This window comes from Orycteropus afer, unplaced genomic scaffold (genome assembly GCF_000298275.1).
Source record: "Orycteropus afer afer isolate SDZICR_OR568_19922 unplaced genomic scaffold, OryAfe1.0 scaffold00130, whole genome shotgun sequence".
Taxonomy (NCBI): domain Eukaryota; kingdom Metazoa; phylum Chordata; class Mammalia; order Tubulidentata; family Orycteropodidae; genus Orycteropus; species Orycteropus afer.
Genome location: NW_006921717.1, coordinates 4,130,551 through 4,142,660, shown reverse-complemented (window position 1 = coordinate 4,142,660; position 12,110 = coordinate 4,130,551). Strand labels below are relative to the sequence as shown.

Below are 12,110 nucleotides of genomic sequence, written 5' to 3'. Positions count from 1 at the left end.
GGAGATGCCTGGCTTGGCCGTGGGGGTCTTGGGTCGGCCCGTCTCGGGCTATTTCTGTTTCCTCACCTGCTACGTATAAGGCTCGCCGTCGGGCTCCTCAAGTCCCCTCCCTGTTCTGGCAACACCTGGTCCTGGAGACGGTTCCAGGTGCAGGACCCGGTCACGTTTATACAACAGTTGGGTGCCCCACCTGAGTTGAGCCTCACGATAACCCCCCCACATAGCGGGCAGGTGCAGACACGACTGTTCCCATGGCACAGACGGGGAGACGAGGCTCAGGGGCAGTGGCACTGGGGCCGGAAGACAAGTGTCGTGCCAGGGCTCCTCTCTAGGCTGTGGGGGCATCCAGGAGCTGGGCGCCTGACCAGACTTTTCCCCCATCCCCCAGGAGCCGGGCCGGGCCCCGTAAGCGGCCGCTGACCCTGCTGCAACGGGCGGGGCTGCTGCTGCTGCTGGGGCTGCTGGGCTTCCTGGCCCTCCTCGCCCTCATGTCTCGCCTGGGCCGGGCTGCGGCCGACAGTGACCCCAACCTGGACCCACTCATGAACCCTCACATCCGTGTGGGGCCCTCCTGAGCTCTCGCCTGTGGCTGGGCCAGCCTAGGACCTGGGGGCCAGAGGCAGGGAGGCCTGGGGGCCCTGCTCCCCACACTTCTCCCTCGAACCTGAGACACTAAGAGCCCAGGTCCAAAGCTGAGTCCGCAGAGTGGCTGCAGGCAGGGCCTGGAGTCCCCGCAGCCCAAGCTTTTTCCTGACCTGCCTCCCCTCAGCCTCCAGCCTCCCCTGCTGCCTACGAAGGAGCTGACAGGTGGAAATAAACAACAGACTTTATTCAAAGACCAAGGTGCCTTTTCCTTCCCCCTTCCCAGCCCACCCCAGCCCCAGGCCTCAGTGGTTCTCTTTTCGGTATTCGATGGCCAGAAAGTCCAGGGACAAGCGGCTGAAGAACATGGCTCCATTTAATACTGGGCAGAGGAGAACACTCCCGTCAGCCCCTGTCCTTTCCCTGCCTGCCCCCACCACGTCTCTGGGCTCCTGAGCTCCCCACCCTCAGCACAGTCCCCTGCCCCTGACTCACTCAGGACGATCAGGGCAAAGCAGCGAACGTACTGGTCATCCATCATCTCAGCTTGGAGTGACCCCATGGCAGCCCAGGAGATGCTGATCACCTGGGAGAACTGTAGGTCCGTCCAGTGGGAGAGTGGCCCCCGACACAACAGTGGGCTGCCACCAGCCCTTCAGGGCTCCCCCAGCCAGCCCGTGGACCCCTGGCCCTACTATCAGGACGATCGTGTAGCGGAAGCTCATGCGGTCGTAGTGGTGGGTGACGTAGAAGTTGTGCACGTCGCTGGCAAAGACACTCAGGTGGACACAGAGCAGCGTGAATGCCGCCATGGTGAGCATCAGGCCTGGTGGGAAGAAGAGCACGGCCAGGCGGTCGCGCCAGCGCATCCCGGCGGCCAGAGGCTCGAGTCCAGCAGCAGAGCCTGACCGGCTGCCACTGCCCCAGGAAGCGCACACCCTCCTGCTCCAGAGAGGACAGCCTGGAACAGCAGCAGCGTTCTAGAACGGGAACACGGAGGAGAATGAGATTCCAGAACACGGGCTGGGGTCTGCTAGTCCAGAGTTGTGCAGGGGGTGCTAGTAAAGGCACTGATGAGGGGCCCATCCCACTAGTGAAGGGACAGCCTCCCGCACCCCCCCAGAGTGTGCGCCTGCATTTCTCCCCAGTCCCAGAGGGCACACAGTGGGGGCACGTTCTGCGGATGATGAAGGACTCGGCACAGTCGGGGTGGGTCCCAGGATGAGGCTAGGACCCAGGTCTGGGGAGGCTTTGGGATCACCCCCCACCAAGTTCCAAGTATTTGCTCCGGCCCTGATGGGGAGGACTTAGGGAGGGGACAATAGTGTCCTTTGGCACTATTCCTAGTAGCTTCCCCATGCCCTCCTCAGATGGGGCCCAGAGAGCAACTGGGTTTTTCATTCCTCTCCCAGGTGTTACTTCAGGACTCCATGCTGACTTGTTCTCTTTGCCACCCTCAGGTGCTCAAAGCATTTTCACACCCATCATCTCCCTCCCAGTGGCTCAAGAGGAAGCTTGGGCTGGTGGCGTGAACCCCGTTTTGCACATGAGTGGGAGGCACAGAGGGAATCTCTTGGTCCTGGCGGCACAGCCAGTGGATGAGGGACTTGGTGTTGAAAGCGATCATGAGGCTGGTGACTGGGCAGGGGCAAAGCCAGGAGCAAGACAAGACCGCCATCTGTGTAAGGCAGAGCCCCGAGGCTGTCAACGAAATATGTTGGAAAGAGCCCAAAATGGAGTGGTGGGACATACGCTGCCAGGAATTGAAGTAGGAGAGAAGAGAGGAGAGGAGGAAAGGACTGAAGCTGAACTCAGCCCCCCTATAGCCTCTTCCCTAACCACCTGCCCTGCAAAATATTTCCTAGGTTAGCCAACCCCAGAAGTCCTACCTCTCCGAAGCTGGACTGGTGTCCCACACCTGCCATCTTTGCTTGCTGCCCAGTCAGTGTTAGTAATCACAGCAGTCCCTCAGACCCTCATCCCTACCACGTTAAAGGGGGTGATGCCCTTTGTGTCCAACCACGGTCCCACTGCTGAAACTATTGGTTTTGCCTCAGCTCTGATTTAAACAAATTATCCAACTAACATGTGAGTATGTTCTTGTAAAAAATGTGAATACCATGCCAGCATACAGAGGAAAATGTGACAAGTCTCCCTCCTCTATTCCCACCCTAACAGAGGTAACCCCTTCAGCAGTTTGGTGGGTGGCTTCTGGACCCTTCTTCTTCTTCTTTTTTTTTTTTAATTGTGATTTGGGTGAAAATTTACAGAGCAAATTCACTTTCCATACAGCAGTTCACATACACTTTGTCTCATGACATTGACCACAATTTACCACAACGCAACAGCTGTCCTCCCACTTCCTCCCTATAGTTACCTCTTCCCTGTGTCCATCCCTCCATGCACCCCTGCCCCCTAAGCTGTCTCCCTGTGTATAAAAGCCCTTCTTTCTCCCATGATTGATCTCTCCAAGGAGTATGTCTACCTCAGGTAAATGTTCAACTCATATGGCTGTCTCTTGTTTGGCTCTGGGCCTTTCTTTATGTGATTTCATGGCACTAGGTTTCAGCAGTCGGAAGGAAGGTTGGGCAATCCTACTTCCGTAGTGATACTGCCTCGGAAACCCAAGGAGGGGTCGCTATGAGTCAGGGCTGACTCGACGGCACATAACAACAACAACAACAGGTTTCAGCAGAGATTCCAGACTAAGAAACAGGGAAGAAGGACCTGGTGGTGTCCTAAAAGGCTTGTCCAGTGAAAACCTTAGGAATAGCAGTGGGGCACTCTCTGATACAGTGCTGAAAGATGAGCCTCTCAGGTTGGAAGACACTGAAAATACGAGTGGGGAAGAACTGCCCCCTCAAAGTGGAGTCCACCTTAATGACGTGGATGGAGTAAAGCTTTTGGGACCTTTGTTTGCTGATGTAGCATGCCTCAAAATGAAAAGAAACAGCTGCAGACATCCATTAATAAACAGAATGTGGAATGTACAAAGTATAAATTTAGGAAACTTAGAAATCATCCAAAAGGAAACAGAACACATAAAGATCAATATCCTAGGCATTAGTGAGCTGGAATGGACGGTATAGGCCATTTTGAATCAGACAATCATATAATCTACTATGTTGGAGGTGACAAATTGAAAAGGAATGATGTCACATTCATCATTAAAAAGAACATTTTGTCTCTCCTGAAGTACAACGCTGTCAGTGATAGGATAATGTCTGTATACCTGCAGGGAAGACCAGTAATACGACTTACTCAAATTTATGCATCAGGAACTAATGCCAAAGTTGAAGAAAGGTTTAACCAACTTTTGCAATTTGAAATTGATCGGACATGCAGTCAAGATGTATTGATAATTACTGGTGATTGGATAGTGAAACTTGGAAACACAGAAGGAGTGGTAGTTGGAAAATACCTTGATGATAGGAACAACACGGGAGATGGCATGGTAAAATTTTGCAAGGCTAATGACTTCCTCATTGTGAATACCTTTTTTGTTTTTTCCCAACAACATAAATGGGGCCTATAACTTGGACCTCACCAGATGGAATACACAGGAATCAAATTGACTACATCTATGGAAAGAGATGACAGAGAAGCTCAATATCATCAGTCAGAACAAAACCAGGGACTGACTGCAGAACAATCAATTGTTCATATGCTAGTTCAGTTTGAAGCTGAAGGAAATTCAGGCATGTCCAAGAGAGCCAAAGTACGACCTTGAGTCTCACTCACCTGAATTGACAGACCATCTTGTAAGGTCGCAGTAAGGAGAAGAGGATGCACAAAAGTGGAGTTAAATGGAAGTTTTTATTCTGTGTTCCCGGGAGAGGTTTACGCGTTCCCCCCGAGAGGGGCCCAGGCCAGGTAAAAGAAAGGGTTTTTTATAGTGATTTTCTTCCTTGTTCTTAGAGGACCGGATTGAGAGCAGCGTATGTGTTACAGGAACCAATAAGGTTAAAGCACCTTATTAGCATGGGGGCAGGAAGTAGAGCTAAAGCACTTCATTAACACTTCATTAACATGTTGTTATGTGCCTTCAAGTCAGCCCCGACTCATAGTCGCTATGAGGGGACTCATAGCGACCCCTCCTTGGGTTTCCGAGGCGGTATCACTACAGAAGTAGATTGCCCAACCTTTCTTCTGAGGAGTGGCTGGTGGATTTGAACTGCCAGTCTTCTGGTTAGCAGTCAAGTGCCTTAGGCACTATGCCACCAGAGCTCCTTTCATTAACATGTTGTTGTTGTTGTTATGTGCTGTGGAGTCAAACCCAACTCATAGCGACCCCTCCTTGGGTTTCCGAGGCAGTATCACTACAGAAGTAGGATTGCCCTACATTCCTTCTGAGGAGTGGCTGGTGGGTTTGAACCGTCAGCGTCTGGTTAGCAGGCAAGTGTCTTAGCCACTATGCTACCAGAGCTCCCTTCGTTAACATAGTGGGCAGGAAATAGTTGAGGGTCTTCATAAACCAAGGTCATGTGCTGGGGTTTAGTATAGGGTGTGGTCATCCACTCCCTTGCTTGAACAGTTCTTGTAATTCTTTCCGGCTTACTCCTTTACCCGCCTGGCCTGCCGTGTTCCCGCCTGACACATCTCAAGAATGGCTTTGTTGCATTGGACACTAAAGACCGAAGACCAGATGAGTTACAGGATGACATCAAGGACTTTGTACGTGAAGAAAGCAAAACATCATGAAAAAGACAGGAACGAGAGAAAAGACCAAAATGAATGTCAAAAGAGACTCTGAAACTCTTGAATGTAGAGTAGCTAAGGCGAAAGGAAGAAATGATGAGAGAAAAAAGCTAAACAGAAGATTTCAGAGGGCAGCTTGGGCATAGTATTATGAAATGTACAGAGGCCTGGAGCTAGAAGACCGAAAGGGGAGAGCATGCTTGGCATTTCTCAAGCTGAAAGAACTGGAGAAAAAGTTCAAGCCTTGAGTCACAATATTTAAAGATTCTATGGGCAAAATATTGAATGATGCAGAAAGCATCAAAAGAAGATAGAAGCTCCCTGTCAGGAGCAGAGATGAGTGAAAAAAAAAAAGCAAAGAAACAAAAGTCCAGAGAACTAATGGACCACATAATCCCAGCCTCCCTGAGACCAGAAGGACTAGATGGTGTCTGGCTATCATTGCTGACCGCTCTGGAAGGAATCACAACAGGAGGTCCCTGGTAGAGTGGGAGAAAAATGTGAAACAAAAAATCATGAAAAGTACAAGGCTTACTGATCTGATAGAGACTGGTGGAACCCCCTGAAACTATGACCCTTAGACACACTGCAAGCCTGGGACCGAACTCATGCCCCGGCTCAACTTTCAGCCAGATGACAGGCTTAAAATGTGAACACCACCAAGAGAAGTATGCACTCATTAGAACAAGCAACCTTATGAGATCATAATGGCAGCATTTCTCCAGCAATAGAGCTTAGAAGGCAGGAAGGGATAGGAAGTTAGGGTGAAGGAAAATATAGTCCATGCAAGAAGGAAGTGGGAAGAGTGCTGTCACATTCTGGGGATGGCACAGTCAAAAGAAAACGTATGAATAGTTGAGAGGGAGACCAATGTGCTCCAAAAACTCTCGCCCAAATCCCAATACAAATAAATACAATGTGGAAAACAAAACTGAAGATGATGGAAGGAATACACAGAGTCACTGTATCAAAAAGAATTGGTCCATGTTCAACCATTTCAAGAGGTAGCATATGATCAAGAACCAATGGTACTGAAGGAAGAAGTCCAAATTGCAGTGAAGGAACTGCCTGAAAAACAAGGCTACAGATATTGGTGGGATACCCATTGAGATGTTTTAACAAACTGATGCAACACTGAAAGTTCACTCATCTATACCAAGAAATTTGGAATCCAGCTACCTGGCCAACTGACTGCAAGAGATCCGTATTTGTGCTCAATGTAAAGAAAGTTGATGCAACAGAATGCGGGAATTATCAAACAATATTCCTATCACACATAAGGAAAATTTTGTTGAGGATAATTTTAAGTGGTTATATTGGTACATCCGCTGGGAATGGCCAGAAATGCAAGCTGGATTCAGAAGAGTATGCGGAGCGAGGGATATCTTTGCTGATGTCAGATGGGTTTTGGCTGAAAGCAGAGAATACCAGAAAGATGTGTAACTGTGTTTTATTGACTATGCAAGTAAGTGATGGATGGTATTGCAAAAAACGGGAATTCCAGAACAGTTAATTGTGCTTACGCAGAACCTGTATGTAGATGAAGAGGCAATAGTTTGAACAGGACAAGGGGATACTTTGTGGTTTAAAATCAAAAGCTGCGCATCAGGGTTGTATCCTGTTACTATATTTATACAATCTGTATGCTGAGCAAATAATCTGAGAAGGTGGATGTCTTAGTTCTCTAGTGCTGCTATAATAGAAATACCACAAATGGGTGGCTTTAACAAACAGGAATTCATTATTTTACAGTTGGGGAGGCTAGAAGTCTGAATCCAGAGTGCTGATTCTAGGGACTGGGTGAAGGCCCCTCGACCTTGGGCTTCAGCTCTGCCTCTTGTTCCAGGCCCACTGGAGCTGGAGGCTTCTTGTTACTCACTCAACTGCTGGCTGCTGAGGCTGACGAACCCAAAATCAACAGGTAAAATGGAACAGTCCCAAGATTGGCAGGCAACATGGCAGGCTGCTGGTTCAAGTCCAGGAACTGGAGATGAAGGCCCAGCCAAACACAGGATCCAGAAGTGCCAACAAGCTAGAGACCTTTCTCAAAGCTTCCCTTTATATACTGGATGCAGGCCACACCCCAAACATAACTCACTTAAACAACTTAGCTGCTCACAGCAGATTCCACCATGGAGGTGATTATAAAACCATCATGGGAATAACTACACTTAGCTGCCGAGACACTCAAAACCTGGGCCCAGCCAAATTGACACACACCTTAACTATCACATTGGACTATGTGAAGAAGAACACGGCATCAGAATTGGAAGAAGACTCATTCAACAGCCTGTGATGTGTAGATGATGCAACCTTGCTTGCTGAAAGCAATGAGGACTTGAAGCACTTACTGATGAAGATCAGAGATTACAGCCTTCTGTATGGATTACACCTCACCATAAAGAAAACAAACACCATCACAACTGGACCAGTAAGCAACATCATAATAAATGGAGAAAAGATTGATGTTGTCAAGGATTTCATTTTACTTGGATCCACAATCAATACCCATGGAAGTAGCAGTCGAGAAATCAGACAGCATATCGCATTGGGCAAATCTGCTGGAAAAGACCTCTTTAAAGTGTTCCAGAAGCAAAGATGTTGCTTTGAGGATTAAGCTATGTCTGACCCAAGCACACAATCTTTTCAGTCACCTCACATGCATGTGAAAGCTGGACACTGAATAAGGCAGTCTGAGGAAGAACTGATGCCTTTGAGCTATGATGTTGGTGAAGAGTATTGGATATCCCATTAACTGCCAAAAGAATCTGTCTTGGAAGAAGTACAGCCAATGTGCTCCTTAAAACTGAGGATGGCAAGACTTTATCCCAAGGATTTTGGACATGTCAGTAGGGACCAGTCCCTGGAAAAGGACATCATGGTTGGAAAAGTATAGGGTCAGCAAAAATGAGGAAGACCCTCAATGAGATGGATTGAGACAGCGGCTGCAACAGTGGGCTCGAACACGGCGGTGATCGTGAGGAGGTGCAGATCAGAAGGCGGCGAGAGCTGGCACGTTGTGGGCTTGCAGTCAATGTCACGAAACAGGCAGTGTTTCGTCCTGTTGTACATTGTGTTGCTGTGAGTTGGAACTGACTCAATGGCACCTAACGACAACAGGTGTACATATACAAGCATAACTTTAACAACGTTTTTCAAATCACACCATTTGTTTTAGCAGAGTGGTTTTTGAAAACTTAGAACATGGCTTCCAAATATAGAACGAACATGTAACTACGTTTTATAAATCCATCAGAGGGTCCCTACTCAGTTTGATGGCAACTAGATAGGCATTTCACTGGGAATGTTAGAATAGGATAACCAGGGTAAGCAGTGTGTGTGTGTGCGCGCGCAGGGAAAAGGGCAGGGGTAGAGATGTGTGAACTCTGACTTCACGTGGGGGGGAGAGAATCACCATCAGCATCAAGAGCCTGAGGCTGACTCCTATGGGGCGGAGGTCAGACATGCCCCAGCTCCAGCCTCTTCACCAATTCTGAAACCAGTGGTCCCTCCCATGGCACTCTCCCTGCTTCTCTGCTGGGTTCGGTGATTGGTTGCAATGGCCACACAGAACTCACAACACTCACAATTATGTGGTTTATTGGGAAAGTAACGGATACATTTCACGATCAGAAACAAGCCAGGATACAGTTCTTCAATCAGTGTAGTGTCTTCTCAGCTGTGCCACAGGCATGCTTCTGACCCTGGCCTCTCAGCCATGAGGTCTCTTGGCCTCTACCCTACTCCAGCAAGTGTTACAAAGCTCTTCTAGTTCTGAAGCTAGGTGCCCAGAGAGGCTCTCCACTCCACCAGCAAGCCTCCTGCCCAAAGACACTCAGCGTTCGCACTTCATGGGCCAGAAAGCCCACTGCTATACCTTCTGCTGCTAGGGTCCGCTGGCATCCGTCAACTCTGCTGTTGTACCACAAACACTGCCCTCGAGTCGGACCTGACTCAGAGCGACCCCTCCTTGGGTTTCCGAGGCTGTATCACTACAGAAGTAGATTGCCCAATCTTCCTTCCGAGGAGTGGCTGGTGGGTTTGAACCACCAGCCTTCTGGTGTAATGCCTTAAGCACTAGGCCCATAGAGCTCCTTTTGTGCTCCAAAAGCAGCCATAAATAATATGTAAACCAATGCATATGTCTATATTCCAGTAAAACTCTGTAGACAGAACATTTATGGTAACTTCTTAACCACAGCCAGACACCTTGAGGGAATGAGTCATGGGGCCTGCAGGTTTGGGACCATGGTCATGGGGGACATCAAGCTCAACTGGCATAACATACTGCACAAAACATTGTTCTATATCCTACTTGTTGTGTATCAACTGGGGTCTTAAAAGCTTTTAAGGGACCATCTAAGATGCAACAATTGGTCTCTTCTCCTCCGGAACAAAGAAGAACGAAGAATATCAAAGACGTATGATAACAAATTAGTCCAAAGGACTACTGAACCATGCAAACCTCAGCCTACATGACCCTGAGACCAGAAGAACTAGATGGTGCCCAGCTATCACTGTCACGTGTGATAGTGGGGTCGCTTGGAAAGGGATCAAAATAGGAGATCCAGGATGGAGTGGGAGAAAAATGTGGAACAAAACTCAAAATCATAAAAAAGACCAGGGTTACTGGTCTGACAGAGACTGTTGAAAGCCCTGAGACTATGACCCCTAGTCACCCTTCAGGGCTGGAATTGAACTCACTCCCATGGATTCCAAACAACAGACAGGTCTACAATGAACAATTAGACCGGGTAGGCACACTCCTTAGATTGATCAACCATGGGAGATCAGAAGGGCAGCACTTGCACAGGGAGACAGCTCCGGGGGCAGGAATGCATAGGATAGGTCACAGGGAAAAGGTAAAACCACAGGGAGGAAGTGCAGGAAGAGAGCTGTTACATTATGGGGATTGCAATCAGTGTCATGAAACAAAATGTGTATGAACTGTTGGATGGAAAACAGATTTGTTCTGTAAACATTCACCCAAATCACACTTAAAAAAAAAAAAACTTTATAGACACGTATATGAACTTCATATAATTCTCATATGTCATAAAATGTTGTTTAAATTTTTTTCCAACCATTAAATATATATATATATAATCACCAAACCAAACCCAAACTGACTTCCATCAAGTTGATTCCAACTCATAGCAACCCCTTTGGGTTTCTGAGGTGGTAAATCTTTGCAGAAGTAGATTGCCCAGTCTTCCTTCCATGGAGTGGCTGGTGGGTTTGAACTGCCAAACTTCTGGTTAGCAGTCAAATGCCTTAGGCACTATGCCACCAGAGATCACAGACTGTTCAAAAACAGGTGGCAAGCTGTTTGGCCCTCAATACCCCTGCCAAAGATTGGGTTGTTTCCACTCCAACCTCCCTTTCTGCAGGCCATCCTAAGTAAGCACCATGGTGAGAACAGTCTTGTTCTCCTTTTCATCCATTCAAACTCAGCATGTCTCAATCTAAAGTCCAAGTCATTTCCTATCCTGGGCTCTCACCACTGTCAATAGCTGCAAGTTCACTCAAGTTAGAAACCCAGGAATTAGTCTCAGAGTTTCCAGTCAAGAGCTTTGGTGGAGTAGTGACTAAGGCATTTGACTGCTCACCAGAAGGCTGCTGTTCAAACCCACCAGCCACTCAGCAGAAGGAAAACTAGGCAATCAACTTCTGTAAAGATTTACCACCTTGGAAACCCAAGGAGGGGTCACTATGAGTCAGAAACGACTCAATGGCAGTGAGTTTAGTTTAGTTTGTTTCCAGTCAACTTCTCAGCACATCCCATCAGTCACTTAGATCTGTTGAATCTGTCTTCTAATTATAGTTTAATACCCACTGTCATCCAATAGATCCTGACTCATAGTGACCCCTGTCGGATTTCCAATAGGGTTAATTTTTACGGAAGTAGATTGCCCCATCTTCCTTTAGTGGAGTGGCTGGTGGGTTTGAACCACCAGCCTTCTGGTTAGCAATCAAATGCCTAAGGCACTGACCTGCCAGAGTTCCTTTATAGTATAATAGGAGCTCTCATTTTTTTTTTTTTTATCATTTATTTTTTAAATTTTTATTGTGATTTGGGTAAAAGTGTACAGAGCAAATTCATTTTCCGTACAACAGTTCATGCACGTTTTGTTTCACGACATGGACTGCAATTCCCCACAATATAACAGCTCACTTCCCACTTCTGGGGCTCTCGAACTTAAGTGTGCACCAGAACTTCGTGAAGTCTTTTGTAAAAGAAGCTGGGTCTCGGGGGAGCCCAGAGTCATGCATCACAGATAATTTCGAAGGCAATTCTGACACCCGTCGGAGGGCCTAGCCTTCAGAAACACTATCCTAGGGGCACGGTGCCAGGTACTTGTACCTGAATTTAATCCTCATAGCCCCCCCTATGAAAGATGTATCCTCATTTTAGAAACGGGGGAAAATTGAGCTGCTGCCCAGGTAACTAGGTCTCTTTGGTTCCATGGCAGGCTCCATTTCCTGCAACTGGAGACATATTCCGTGGGCTGCAGATAGGGAGAGGCACGGCCTGCCTTTCTCCTAGGACGGCAGCAAACCGAGGCAGATCCGCAAAATCCTCCCATCGGAAAAACGGACGGAACGCAGGGCTCCCTCGGAACTTCTTAGCTCGAGAACGCCAGGCGTAGGGGAACTCTAGTCTCAAAGCACTGAGGACTGCAGGGGGACGTTTAAGCTGAAGGACTGCCTCGTTTCAACAACAACTTTATGTTTCCCGGAAGTGCCTTCTCCAGGTCCCCTGCACAACCTCACTCCTGTGGGCTGCAGGTGAAGAGATGGCGGCAGCGGCGGCGGCCGGCCTAGGTCCG

At 48.2% G+C, this 12,110-nt stretch overlaps 2 protein-coding genes across 2 annotated transcripts in view; one reads left to right on the top strand and one right to left on the bottom strand.

Moving 5' to 3' along the window:
- Positions 1–575, top strand: part of ZFPL1 (zinc finger protein like 1) — a 4,356-nt gene extending 3,781 nt beyond the window's left edge. Inside the window, exon 7 of the mRNA XM_042781535.1 lies at positions 389–575. Within this exon, the coding sequence (XP_042637469.1) occupies positions 389–575 (187 nt within the window). The remainder of the gene's footprint in view (positions 1–388) is intronic.
- Positions 576–887: 312 nt separating this feature from the next.
- On the bottom strand, positions 888–1,451 carry TMEM262 (transmembrane protein 262). The gene is made up of 3 exons (XM_007944785.1): positions 1,278–1,451; positions 1,078–1,177; positions 888–964 (listed from the first exon to the last, which is right to left on the bottom strand). The coding sequence occupies exons 1-3, from the start codon at positions 1,449–1,451 to the stop codon at positions 888–890; spliced, it is 351 nt and encodes a 116-aa protein (XP_007942976.1).
- Between the last annotated feature and the right edge of the window lie 10,659 nt (positions 1,452–12,110).